The 14,552-nt window shown below is 47.9% G+C and overlaps 1 protein-coding gene across 1 annotated transcript in view; it reads right to left on the bottom strand.

Moving 5' to 3' along the window:
* NRK (Nik related kinase) overlaps positions 1–6,957 on the bottom strand; it is a 106,547-nt gene extending 99,590 nt beyond the window's left edge. Inside the window, exons 1-2 of the mRNA XM_075720693.1 lie at positions 6,901–6,957; positions 2,160–2,225 (exon numbers count right to left, since the gene is read on the bottom strand). Coding sequence (XP_075576808.1) covers positions 2,160–2,225; positions 6,901–6,957 — 123 coding nt within the window. The remainder of the gene's footprint in view (positions 1–2,159; positions 2,226–6,900) is intronic.
* Positions 6,958–14,552: the final 7,595 nt, after the last annotated feature.

The raw sequence follows: 14,552 nt of genomic DNA, 5'->3' as shown, positions 1-14,552 counted from the left end.
CAGAAGCAGTTGTTCCATTGCAGCTGCCCTCCTTCAGAGAACAGAGACATTTCCTCTGGTTGCAAGGCCAGCACGAGGGAGATACCACCTGAGTACATTCAGTTGGCGCTCAGCGTCTTCTGCAAAGGTATTCCCAAACACACTGGAGCTTCAGAGCATGTGAAAACCATTCACAAGGGGAGACCAAGCTGACTGCCTGCAGTTTGGAGCATGCACTTTATATCTGTCCACCTCAGCCGTCACCATCTGTCTTCTTCAGCTGCATGGCTCACCATCATCCTCCCACGAAGAGCAGTTCCATCCCCTAAGCAAGCCTCAGCAAAACAGCCTATATTCAGTGATCACATGTATTTAAATGAACAAAGCCTCTGTTAGGCGTGTGCTTGCACAGAGCCAGGGTTACACACAGTCCATCATCTCTCCATCACATGATGCATGTGCACAAAGCTTCCCCTCAGCCTTGCAAGACCCTGTTCTCTCAGCGCCTTGCTCAGATGTTGCAGCTAGTCCAAGTGCAGAATGAGCCAAGGTTCAAGTCACCCGTTATCCAGAGCTGTCAGCCCCCGGTCTCTTGCATGGTCCATGGAGAACAGCCTTTGGGTACAATTTTTAATTGTCATCGTCAATATTTCTTACATGTTTTGGCAACTAACATTCTAGTGAACCACACGATAGCTCAAAACATTTTCTTTTGCAGCACAGAAGCAAACTATGTTGCTCCTTTCTGTTTCTGCCACGATTAAGCAGCTGATTCAACATCCTTAAAAGACGACTAGATTGAAATTTCTTCTCTCCCAATATAGAATAGATCCAGGCATGAAAAGAAAGGCAACTATTTCAGAGGCCATTTGGGCACTTTAAGATCTTTTTATAGGTAGAAATCTCTGTGATTACACTGACAACAGCACCCCTGAATGCCTCCTGGCTTCTAATCTGTCCATGTGAACCCCTGAGCCTCTATTTTTAATTTAGTAGTACTGACCTCAGTATCTGAACAATGATCTCAAAAACAACACAGACTTAATCACAACAACAAAGAGTTACACGAGAAAGATCCTGCTTCTGACATAAAGATAAATTTTAAAAAAAATGTAGTATGGGAAAGCAGAAACTCCCCAGAACTGCTTCTGCAGAGGATTTTCCAGAATCTTTGAAAGAGTATCTATAGCTTCAAAGGGAAACCAAAATGTGATCACAGCAGATCTGCCACCAGAGGATGGACACCGAAACGTATCACGCATTCAGTGCACTGGAATCGGAGAAAGGCGAACAGTCCTCCTGCGTTTCCCCTTCTGCATTCTTCCTGCAATAGGGGATCAATGCAGAAAGAGCCTCCACCGATAAAAAGACGCGTCATGCAGGAGCTTGTCGGCAGCGGGATCGGAGGGAGAGGCAAGACCAGACAGCTTCCTCCAGTGCCGTTACTCTTCTGATGTACCTCCAAGGGTTCACCAGCATGGCCTGTTCCTTCCTCTGTCTTCTTTCTCCAAATGGGAACAGCACAGACTTGGTTCCCTATTTTATCATGTCTGTTTTCTCTTCTTAGTTCGTTCTTAGGAAAGGCTTCACAGTGAAAGAACACTTTTCTAGGCTAGTTCTTATGACTAAATAAAGCTGTCCAGTACATAGCGTGTTACAGCAGACAACATTTATTGCTGTAGTTTCTTGACTGGTAGTTCTGCTTTGATATCACAGCAGCAAAGATAGTAACGGAAATAAAAAACTTCATAGCCTGCCTGCAGAGCAGGGTTAATTGACACCTCTGTCTTGAAGAGTACTGCAGTTTTAGTCTTGGCTGAGCTCTCCACTCATCCAGGCCAAATTTAGTCATCATTGATGTTAATTTGTGCCAGTTACCCATTAAATAGTTTTGAGGAGGAGAATATAATCACAGGACAGAAAAAAGAGGGCAGAGAGAAGTCAGTACGAAAGCCAACACACTTATCTGACCTGTGGCAGCAGAGACATGAAAACAGGGCAGAAGGAAGGGGCACAGAGTTTCACAGGTGACCCCATTTTACATTACACACCAAAGACAGCAAGATAAAACAGGCTATTACTGGAACAATATTGTCCACCTTCTTAAATGGTGCTCACTTCTGCTTTAGGAAAAGCAGCTTTATCAAGAACAGCATCATAAATTAAAGAGGCATTCAAACCTTATAGACTTGTCCGTATGTCCCATTTCCAACAACCTGCACCAGTTCAAATATTCCCGCAGGGTCCTGCAAAAAGCAGAAGAAATAACATTATATGCAGCAAAGCAACCACTTCGTAATGGAGTGTAACCGTACGCAACCAAAATGAAAATGTCTGTGGCACATCTCCTAATGATCTGTATTACACACTAAAGGGGAAACAGCCAAATAACAGTATAAGATGGACATTAATATTAAAGTTTTCAGTCAAGTTGCTCAAAACTCTATACACAAAAGAACCCAGTGAAGATTTGTAGCATGGCAATACAGCAGATACAACAAATAAACGGGCATGTGTGAAGAATACAAGAATTCAACAGATTCAGCTCAGCGGTAGAATAAGGAATAAACTCCAGGCTTCCTAAGCCTTAAAACACTGAGCTACCCTAAAGGCTGAGTTGCTGTCTTCTGCTACGAAACACTGAGCCCTAGCAATGTAACAAAGGAAAGAACCTAAATAATAGAATTGGAAAAATACCATATAAAGCACCTGAGCCCAATTACCTTACAAAAGGGAAATGTACCATCCCAGGCAACCTTAACCCTACAGGTAGGCTGAGAATGCTCAATTGTCCTGCTTTGCAGACATAACAAGGTGAATCTGACTGATGTATTGAAGTCTTGGCTTTCAACACAAACTAGATTGCTGTTAGTTTACATGAAAGATTCATATGTCAGGCGATCAGTATACCATACCACATGAGCCAACTTTCGTCCTACTGGTTTAGCACCAGTTGCTCTAAAACCAACCACTGCAGCAGATGTCCTCCAATAATGAGATGCTGCAGCCTTTCAGATGTAGGAAGACCATCTTGTTGCAAGGCATAGGCAAGTAAATGTTTGCTCCTGCATGACTGAACACATTAAATCTGTTGCTTCAGTTAAAACTCATTTTAGAGATTTATATAAAAACATTAAGAACTCAAGAGACCAGTTTCTTGGTTTCTGGCTGAACCATTTACCAGTCAGCTCATTTCTTGGGATGATATCATTGAGAGATTTATATAAAATATTATTAATTCCATGTGTCAGTTTTACCACATCTGTTTCAGCAATCTGTCATGTCAGTTGATGCTTATTGGTACTGCTGAGGGATGCAATACAGAAAACCACTATCTCAGAAGTACAATTTCTATGACCCTGGTTGCAAAACATCCTTTTTTAAGGTATCAAGCTACTTCTGCATGCCACTTATATGTTATTCTTTTTAATATAAATAATGCTTTCTTTATATCCAATATGGAAACGTTTACTTAGGCAAAATCCCAGTGGAAACACACAGGCTTTTTTCAGAGCAGATTCAGCCTTTACTGGCACAAGTGGCATGACAAATGGCAATAGCTTTCACTATCAGAGCAACACAGGCTTCCATAACTGAAAGTACTAATGAGTTAATTTGGTTTTGCCTTTAAGTTAAATGAGGTTTAATCTTATACGTCCTGGATTGCCAACCTCACAAGAACTTTTTTTTTTTAAAAAAAAAAAAAAAACCAAAACTAATTAACAATGCATAAACCACATCAAATCACTTACTTTTGACCCATGCCCAGGCCAGTCTGTGTCATTTCTTTTCTGTCTCTTATTTTTAAGACAAGGTAGTAAGGCATGGCCTTCTAGACTTCAACCCCAATTCCAAAAGCCCTCACACAAAAGGAAATCAATGGGACCGCTCGTGTATGGAGCTAAGCACAGGCATAAGAATGCTTGCAACACTGGGATCTTTGTAAACTGCTTTGCTTCCTTCTCATGTCTTCATTTTTTTCATTTTTGTTAGTCTTGGATACAAACAAGCCATACGCTTTGCTTCAGCGGAGCTAAAGTCAGCAATAATCCATTGCCGCTGCTAACACAACAGGTGGGTGCTACAAACCTCTGCCTCACATGCAACCTTCCCACAGAGCTGTGCCTTGGGTTGCACGCAGTCCGTGCAGTAGAATGCACAGCAGCTCTCTGGGGAACTCTTCCAGACAAAGGCCTCCGTGCACAATATCTACTGTACTCCTCTGCGGGAAGCACGAGCAACACTCCATTTCCACACCTCTTCTGCAGAAAGTAGCACTGCTGAATTAAGAGGTGTTCATAGCACTCAGAAACCTAGAGGAACCTAAAATGCATTTTCCACTCTGAGTTTGCAACTGCCCCTCTCACTTAAATGTGTGCTCTGTCCTCACTCTTCTTCTCCAAGTTTATTATGCAAATACAATAATTTAATGTGCCTCAAAATCACCTTCTCTCTCTCCTGCCAACAAATTTCATTCTGATTTAGCATCCTAATAGCTTGCTTCTAAAGGCTTCAGACCCTCTAGGAAAAACCCAAACAACTCTCTACATAAATGTTAGCATTAACATTAATATAGCAAAAATCCTACCCTGTCCTTGCTGGCCAATTGAGCATTAACGTCTCAAGCCTCCACAGCTGAGTGCAGCCAAAATACTTGGCCATCTCTCTTCTTTTAATCAGGACACCAGCGTGAACCGAGCCTTGTTAAGAGTCATAAAGGATATTAATCTGGGCTCTGACTTTGGTCCTTGGATTGCCCTTGTTTGTTTGGATATCAGCTCTGCATCGTTCGCTGGCATTCTTCGCAAAGGGCCAACTTCTTAATTATCTTGGAGTGAGGTATCCTCTTTGATGTAGTACTTCCTCTCAGCTACCATTTAAGCCCCGTGGTCCGTCTAACCCTTCACCAGCCAGCCCCTGCCAAATTGCTAGGTTCACTCTGACAGACGCCAAAATCCTGGCCTGAACATTCATCACTTTAAGGTTAATTACTGTAATGCGCTGTACCATATGGTGGCCCTTCTTGCTTTCCTGCAAGTCATCTGCAGAGTGCTCAAAAGGCAAGAGCAAGACTGCAGACCTAGAGACACCCAGGCCACATCCATCTCCTCCGCAAGGCAGAATGAAAAACAACGCACGCAGCAAGAGCCCAACCGAAACGCACTTTTTGCGGCTAAACAAGGTACAGGTGTCTGAAGCTCAAGTTCTTCCACAGGGCCTCTGCACCTCGGCACGTAATGCAGAGATCAGAGGTTTTTTAGCCAGCTGACTGCCCTGATGAACCCAGGGCAGAAGCATCCCAAGAAGATGTTCCTGCAACATTTGGAAACTACAGCCCAAACCACCTCTTTCCAGGAAAAGGGGAAAGCCCTGGAGAACACCCATTTGGAGGGGAGCAGGGCCAGCTCGTACAGTCCGAAATGACCCCAGTCACAGTTGTGCCTCCCCGCTGGACCTCCTGACCGCAGCCAGGCTGGCGAGAGTACTGCACCGGGCAGCTCCCACTGGCCCGGGAACGCCTAAGACAAGGCAAAGGTAAAGCACCCGTCTTTACCTGATTTCTACAGCCCAGCCTCACCCACCTTCCATCTCCCCTGTCACGGCTGAAACTTGCCGTGCTTACAGCCTCTAGAAGGTTTCTGCACTGCACGGTCCTGACACAAAGCCTGCTGTCTGGTTTGCAGCACTACTCTTTTTCAGACTTACATGGGTTTCTTATAATTTATTTCGGAAGACAAGATTCATCTGCTAAAGCTCCAAAGAAGAACTTCCGTTATTTTGTCTTGCTCCCCTGAGCAGAGCCAGGTTAAACTTCTGCTTGCCTGGCCAGGAGCCTTGTGCCATCTTCACGAAAGTTACTGTCTCTGCTGCCTTTCTTCTTTCCGCCTCTGGTCTGGAACACCCTCCTTCTTGCCAAGGCTTCTCCCAGCCCTCATTTTTCTCTTTTTTTCTGGTATTTTTAGAAAGCAGCTTGCTTTGGTTTCACTGTCAGGGACTGACTGCTTTTTGCCACAAATTGAACTCTTCCCTCTTCTTCTGTGGAGAGAGCTCCAGAAAAGAGCTGCCTTGGCTGGACCGGGTTGCTAGATGGTCTACATAAAAAAGCAAAGTGGAACTAAGGGGCATCATACGCAACCCCGTTAACTGTCCGTGGGTGTGAACACTAACAGCGTGGCTTTTAACGTGGCCAAAGTTTGTATTACGTTAAAAACCTAAAAACGCAAGAGCATGATGATAGAAATTCATAGCAAACTAGGTGAATGCTGACTTTTTTAGCTTTGGGGGCGGGGGGGGCACTCAAACCTCAACAAAAAAACCACAAAAGCCCAAACCCCACGCACGTATTTTCTTCCACAAAATCCTCGTTTCTCATTTCTCTCCGCAGCATCCACATCACCCTTGGGAATGCCAGTAGGAATTACTTATTATCTTGGGAGGGGAACGAAGCTCTCCGGCGAGACGCCGCTGGGAGGGCAGCGCAGCTCCGCCGGGCCGCTTTGCCCCGCGAAGGGCCCGCGTCCCCCCGAGCCGGCGGGCCCGGGGCAGGGCGAGCTCCCCGAGCCCGGGGACCGCTCCCCAGCCCGCTTTTTGAAGCATCTGCGCTCCGTGCGCTGGCCCCGCACCGCCCCGCACCGCCCCGCTGCCCCCGGCCGCGCCGCGGGGACGGAGCCGCCGGCACCAGCGCGGGGGTCTCGGGGCCGCCGCCCCGGCGCCTCTCCCCACGCGCGGCAGCGCCAAATCCCCTCAGGTGAGGGGAAGAAGGCAGGACGCCGGGCGAAGGCAGGACGCCGGGGGAAGCCTTCGCACGCCCTCGGGCGAGGAGCAGCCCCACGCCCGGGCGGGGTTCACCCGTGGCGGGCGGGGGGGGGGGGGGTCCCGCCGCAGCCCCCGCGGGGCAGCCCCCCCGCCGCCCCTCCTTACCCGCAGCGCCGCCAGGTCGATGCCGTCCAGGCTGCGGGCGGCGCAGTCCCGGGCCATGGCGCTCCGCCGAGGCGCGCAGGACGGCGCCGAGCCCTCCGCCCCCAGCTAACGGTGCCGCGGGCGGCCCGCGGCGGCCCGGCCCTGCCCCGGGCAGCGCAGGAAGGCGGGCATGCCCGGCCGGCCCTCCCCGCTCAGCGGGCGCGGAGGCAGCCCCCGGGCCGGGCGGCCGCCGCCGGCAACTTCGGCCGAGACGGTTCCTCGGGAAAACTTTGCGAGGAAGTGACGTGACGTGCCGCGCCGTGCCGCGCCGCGCCGGCGGGGGTCGGGGCCACCTGCTGCCGGCGGGGGGGCGGGGGGGGGCTGCAGGCGCTGCCCCACGCGCGCGTCCCCCCCGCGCCGGTGGCGGCGCCGCGCGGGCAGGGGGAGCGCCCGGTCGCTGCCCGAGCCCCGGCCCGGGAGCTGCAGCGGGGGGACCTGCGGGGCCCCGCGCTCCCGCCCCGGCGCTGCGCTCCCGGCCGGCGCCCGGAGCCGCGGGGCTGGGGTCATTACACCAGCCGTAAAAAAACCCCAAACACCAAACTTCACAAAACCCCAACAAACTGCATTAAGGGGGGGGGAAAAAGCACACGAACACTGCCAGACCCTGTCCCGGAGGCGACGAGCGCTGCAAACGAGCCCGCGGGGGCGACGGCAACGCTTGCAGGCGGCCCCGAGCCCGGCGCTGCCGGGGCAGCCTCAGCCCGGGGGGGCCCGGCCCCGCGCTCCCGCACGCAACGGGGGGCAAGCGGCACGGCCCCCCCCGCTCCCGGTCCCGCACGCAACGGGGGGCAAGCCCCCCCGCTCCCGGTCCCGCACGCAACGGGGGGCAAGCGGCACGGCCCCCCCCGCTCCCGCACGCAACGGGGGGCAAGCGGCACGGCCCCCCCGCTCCCGGTCCCGCACGCAACGGGGGGCAAGCGGCACGGCCCCCCCGCTCCCGGTCCCGCACGCAACGGGGGGCAAGCGGCACGGCCCCCCCGGTGCGGTGCGGACCCGCAGCCCCCCCGGCAGCCCGGCCCCAGGCACCGCGGCGCGCTGCGCAAGGCTGCGCGTTACCGCAAACGCTGCTGCCCGTTACGGTCTCCTTCGCCCTGTAATTATGACCGCAGAAAGAACATAGTGTACAAATGTATTGTAGTGGGGTGGAAGGGCTTGTGGATATTTTGGGGCCTTGTATTTAGAGACAAAAAAGACCACCAACAACAAAAAAAAAAAACCAAAAAAACCCCAAAAAACCCAAACACCAAACCAGCGCAAATGCACATTGCTGAGATAAAGTCCTTAAATACTCCTGAATGATGCTCAGGGACAGGACATCGTCCCCTCACAGAGAGCAAGCCAAGGGGATGAAATTCTGAATCAGTATTTTCACAATCACAGATGTGAAATCAAGTCAAAGTGGCCAAAGCATCCTTGGTGCCTGTTAGCACACCACGGCGGATGCAGTGCCAGCAGCGGAGTGGCAGTGTTGTAATAAAAGCATTTGGCAATTTCCTTGAAAGAAATGCTGATGCGTCATTCGACTTCAACTATTCCTTTAGAACAGCCCACGCCGGGCACGTTAACTAAAGCGATGCTGGCTGGCTGTTCTCCATCCGTCTTTAGGCCAACATATTGATGCGCCGCTAACAGATTTGAGGCCGATTGCTGCATTAATGCGTAAGTTTGTTGAAGAACTAAACGTGCATAATGCAGCTATGCATGACAGGAGCAGAAATCCATGCATGGTGACAGCCCAGCCCCCTGCTCTCTCCTGGGCAGCGTGTGGAAAGTTCTGGCCCTCGCGTCACCTTTGACAAAGCTAAGCCACAGTTTTGCTCCCCATTACAGCCTTCCTGCCTTACATAAATCCATCACTAGCCTTTTTGCTTGTGTTATTTCTCACAATCCCTCTTTATCTCTTCTCTAACCTTCAGGCTGTCCTTTGTCTCCTGCCACTTTCCACTTCCTTCCTGCTTCCCTGGTGAGAACTTGTGTGAAACTCCTGGCTGTTGTGTACTGAACGCCCTCTCTCTTGCTCCATCTCTTAGATTCTTTGCTGAAATTAATCCTACCTGCCTTGCTTGCCTCTGGTGAGTGCTCCAACCTGAGGATTAACTTCCACTTGACAGAGAGCTCTACCCACAAGTGAGATGAAAATCTGGTTTTAGAAGTACAATATGGCGTGTAATATTTCTGCAGGCACATCTCAGTATCTCTTTGCTACACGCGTTTATCACCACCTTTCATTGTCTTCCCTCCATCGAACCCTGCTGCTGGTAGAGTTTCTGTGGATGCTCCAGTCCCACTTGCACCACTGCGGGCAGAGCTTCCTAAGCGATTCTTCCCTTGCTGCTGCTGGAGGCAGCGCATCTTTTCCCCGTAAAGGCCTTGCAGGTCTAACAGAGGCAACAGCTGGTTTTGTCACTGACACTCACAGCAGAGCTGTTGAGGGTGAAAACACTACCAGGATAAGGCTACTTTTCAGAGTAGAACCAGATTTACGAGCCCCGAGTTCTTCATCACCAGACTGATGACTGGTTCTGCAGAAACAGAAACTGCTCCGAGTGTCCCTTACGGCCTCGTGCCCCGCTCCTGCGCCAGCCCTCCCCAAAGCACCGCACAGTTGGGGTGTCTGTGCTATCGCTGACTTGCAAGCGGGCTGTCACACCTTGCTCTTCTGCATGAAGCCACATGGCAGAATAACTCCCAGGAATCAGGAAATTCAATACCTTAGCACAACCTGACTTAATAAACTAGAAACTCACATTTATCTTATCCATAATAAAAAGTGAACAGGATCCCTTAAGAATAAATTAAATTAAAAAAAAAAGACCAAAACACAACAAACACAAGAGACGATTAAATGCTATCAGTACAGCTTTCCTCTCCAACAGCCATAGTCAAACCCCTGCAGCCAAATTCAGCAACCACAGACCTGAACATAAAAACCTTTCAAATGTCTATGTGCATGCAAAGGATGTTTTGTATTAAAAGGGAAGTGGAAGCATGAAGGGGGAAGAACTTGCTTTGTTTGAGCAAAGGAAATGCCATTGTACCCCAGAAGTATGGGGTTAATCCTGAGCTCGTCTGTCTGCATCCCGCCCGCCCAACCTCAGATTTGGGTCCATAATAGTACTGCTAATAGTAATTGCCCCTGCCAGATGTGACACTCAGCAAAGGAAGAGAGTGTTTAAAGCTGAGGCTCAAATTGACATGCTGGCTTGTTTCCTTTAGCTTTGTTTATGCTGGGGTCTCAGCTACAGGTGTGAAGCTGGCAGAGAAAAAAAACCAAAAAGATAACTCAGAAGAGAACAGGATTTCCGGTCTACGGAAAATAAACAGCTTCTTAAAATGTGGTTTCAGTCTGAACTGGACAAACTGACTCCTTTCACAACTGTAAATTCAGAGACATTATCATTCAGAAAAACTCAGACACATTGAAATTATTGAAATAATCCCCCGGTGCTGCTGAGGGAGTGGGCATCCCTGCCACCTCCACGGCTGCGGGAACAGCCAGGCTCAGCAGCTCGTGCCACGTCCGTGACTCCAGAGCCAACCCTCTGCGTATGCTTCCCAGCAGTTTCAGGATCCAAATCCCAGCTCTACAACAGGGAGCTCAGAAACCTCAAAGCTCAAGTTATGCTCTCTGCTATGGAGGTAGGAGGCAGCCCCCCGCTTCGAGCTTCTTGGTTCCCCTGCTCCCAGCTTCACGGCAGGGAGCCAGAGCCTGGCCCCAGCGTGCTGAACTTCCCCAGGACTCCTCTCTGCAATGGCTCCCCAGCACATGCTCCAGAGTCAGACAGGACCCCTGTAAACACCAGCTTTCCTGGGCACCGAAACATAACCCGAGAGATGTATTTTGCTGGAAGTTTTCTTACTTTCTGCAAGGAAACGGCATTCTGCCAGTGCCAGAAGTGCCCGATCGGATCGATGCAGACTCTTAACGCTCAGACATCAGCACCTTTCTCCTAGAATAAGAATCCCTTACAAAATTCCCCATGACTTCTGGTTTTTATATGAACTAGAGATTTTAGACATCTCTTCAGTGTTTTCTTTAGGGCTCAACCTTTAGGTGAGAGGCGGCCAAGTGACACAAAAGCCCATGAAATCTGCTTGTAACTACAGACTTCACCCTCCACTTCCAGAAGCTCTCCCTGGATTGCTAAAAAAGGAAGGTCAATCTTTTTGCCTAATGCTTTCAGAAACCATTTTGTCCTCATTTGGTTGCACCAGAACCAGAGGATTACCAGCTGTTAAATGCTGATTACAAGAGAGTCAATGGGTGGCAACAGCCAGCACGGTGTTAAGCCCAACATTCATCCATGAGTAGGGTCTCTTGGCTGCCACTGGAATTCATTACAATTTTCAGCATCATTCTGGAAGTGATTTATTGTTACTAATGGTTTTTATGAAGTCCTGGAGTTAAAAAAAAAAAAAAAAATTGTTATTTATTAGACCAGCCACTAACTTTAAAGCTGTCCCCTTCCGTTTCCAATTACAGCATAGTTTAGCACCATGGGTGGCTTCGCTAGACTGTCAGGAACAAGATTACACATTAAAAAACTGTCTAGGATTGTATACAACCTGGGTATATCTTCATGCTAGTTTGGTGGCAGCCACACAATGCCATGAGTACTATTTGATGAACACAGAAAAGTAGAGAATACTTTCATCAGGTCACACCTTGGAAAACACCAGTACAACTTAGCACAGCTGACTGCAAAAATTCTTTGGGTTGTGGGGGAAAGATTAAAGTTTCAGGCCATGGACACCCAGCTACTCACATTCCAATTTAGTTAAAAGATGCTAAAAGAGGTGAACCACCAACCCCTCTGCCAACCCAATCCACTTCATAACTTCAGTATTTCTGTGACCCATCCCTGCAGTGCTTGGAAATCACAGTAAGATGTCTTTGTTTTCAATGGATTGTTGGATCATGCTCTGAATATTTCTCATGCTTTCTCCTATTTGAACTAAAGAAAATTCCACTTCATTCCAAACACATTAAGGCTGGGCCAGAAAGTCATATTTAAACCCAAATCTGTCTTCAGATTTGCACTTTGCAGAGGCTGCTACATTAGGATTGAAAGACAGGGTTACCACCTTGAGTAAACTGGGAATAAAAGAAACCCAGACAAACCAACCAAAGCAGTCATTTCTTGTACAATACTCAGTAGCACATACAGTAGTTTTCAGCTCTTTAAAAATTAAATAACTTTTTTTCAGTTCCTGGCAGCCGTGCTAGTTCAGTTTCACAGGATATCCAAAATGAGACCAAACAGCTTCCTTCCCAAAGGATTCCCGAGCAGACAGGCAAGCTGGAAAAAGTGCCTCTCACTACTGTAATCACAGCCAGGATGTCCATCTCATTTCCCAGGGTAAAACTTAAAATACAGGTCTCCCACAAAACTGGCATTACTCTGAATGCCACTCACCGGGACTCTTGCAGAATTTTTTTTTTTTTTTTTCCTTTTCAATTGCACACAAACGAGCCTGCCTGAGGAAAGTGTGTCCCAACACACTGCACACAGAGAGCATGAGGAACCTTCTCCTTGCAGGACTGATAACCCTCTTTCGCTGCATGACCCGTGACTTCACAGCATTGTTTCACTACAGCACTTTGGAGTTTCTCAAGTAAGAATGCTGCTGCTGGAAGTTTCCCATTTCCCGTCAGCCCAGCACACGTCCCTGCTATTCCTGACAACAGCCACACAAATGCTTTCAGGGAGAAGAGTCGTATTTTCTGGAACGATGATATTTTGCACTTCTGGCTTTTGGACACTCAGTTCCAGCACCAACTGAATCCTCAATTGTGATTTCGTGCAGTGATCATACATTTTGTGCACAAATCATACAGATAACTGTTTCCCTCTGTGAAAACAGTTTCTATGTCTTTGCCTCCCTGTGAGAGTTCTTCTCTACTCTGATTTTCTTTTCTTTTTCCTACGTCACCGGGTATTTCACTTGGACTGTATGCCTAGGGTCTGAACACCAACAGAGTATCTGCATGCTACGGTAATACCAGTGCATGAAGGCTGGCTGGCAATCTTGCAAAATTAAGAGCAAGATGATTTATAGAAATAAATTGAACTCATACATATATTGCTATTGTATATTACTGTTGTGCAGCCATCTGCCTGGCTCTAAGTTTTTCCCTTCCCTCCCATCTTCTGCAAAGTTACTTCTTCATTCAAAGTGGCAACCATTTTAAATGCTTTGCAAGAAACAGTAGCTATATGTTACTAGGTCATCAGATCCCAATGGGGTTTATGAATACCATAATTAATTTCAGCCCAACATCTGTCTGCTCTCTGAAACAGATGCAATTATGGGAAAAAAATAGCTGCTGCCTCTTCACAGGCAGATTTCTTAGTAAAAAACCCAAAATACAAAGAAAACTGACATAGCATAGCTTTTTAATCGCTACCACATTAAATTTATCAGTCAAAATATCATGTGGCACACGCTTTTTTTGTGAAGCAAGACAAGTTGTGGTAACTTTTCTGGCAGACAGGCAGAGGTTTTTTGACTTTTAGAAAATCTTGCAGGCATGATTTGGGTTTTGCCAACCAAATGCTAACCTTGGATGACTCAGACCACGGTTCCCTTTTATCCAAACCACTGAAGTTTGGTGGTTAGCTAAGTAGGAACTGGTATCTGAATCACTCTTGGTTTGGCGGAATTGTCAGATAAAAGTCTTGGGGGAAGGGTGTTTGTTGGGTTTTTTGTTGCCCTCTTCCCCAAAGGAAAGAAAAAAAAAAATTCAACAACTTTAAAAGCAGGGACTCCTTTCAATGTACTTCAAATTTTTTTTTTTTTTTTTTAAATCAACTTTATCCTATCTTTTTAACCTTTTCGATGTCACGTGTCAGTCTGGGTACATTCTCAGTAAACTAAACAGATTTTTTCAGTTGTGTTGCAGGCCTAACCTGTGCCTCACAAAATTACACAATTTTAACCTTGTCTTTAGCTACTAGAAAAGCCTACCTTGTTGCTCAAGTCCCAGTTACATATCTGCAGTTCCCAGGCCCCCTGCTTCTCCTTTTCTTAGAGGAGAAAAAAAAAAAAAAAGGCAAAAGAAGAACTGTAATTTATGAGCCCCCATCCAGCCTTCTGGAACAAAAGCTGCCCTCTGTGACCTATTAAACATCTTCAGGGAAGTCTCCTCTATTCTCACTCCAATTTCTATTTAGTTCCAAGTTGCTTTTCATCTCAGTAGTTTGTCAACTTTGAACATTTCAAACGCACTTGGATGCCCCAGCGCAGTGCCTGAGCCTTTTAAATCCTCCTCTTTTCCTCAAGGGAAGTCTATCCTGTCTTTGGGACATTGCCTAGTTTTTTTTTTTGTGTGTGTGTGTGTGTGTGACTGTTGGATGGGAAAGGCAAGGGGAAGCTCATTTGAGCCTTGAGCAACAGAGTCCTCTTCCAAAACTAACTCATGAATAAGTCTATGCCTTTTCCTGTATATCCTTGCCAGTCCTATCTAAACATTCTCTATCTTTGTATATTAATAACCAGCATATAACTTCCAGCCAAGTTTCAATTATGTCTGCAACACCATGCTCAGTCTGGTAGCAGGCAACACGGCTCTCACGAGGGTCTGTCAGCATTCTCCCTGCACTTTGCAGTCT

Source organism: Pelecanus crispus, chromosome 13 (assembly GCF_030463565.1).
Source record: "Pelecanus crispus isolate bPelCri1 chromosome 13, bPelCri1.pri, whole genome shotgun sequence".
NCBI lineage: Eukaryota > Metazoa > Chordata > Aves > Pelecaniformes > Pelecanidae > Pelecanus > Pelecanus crispus.
This window is presented reverse-complemented; position numbering and strand designations above follow the sequence as displayed.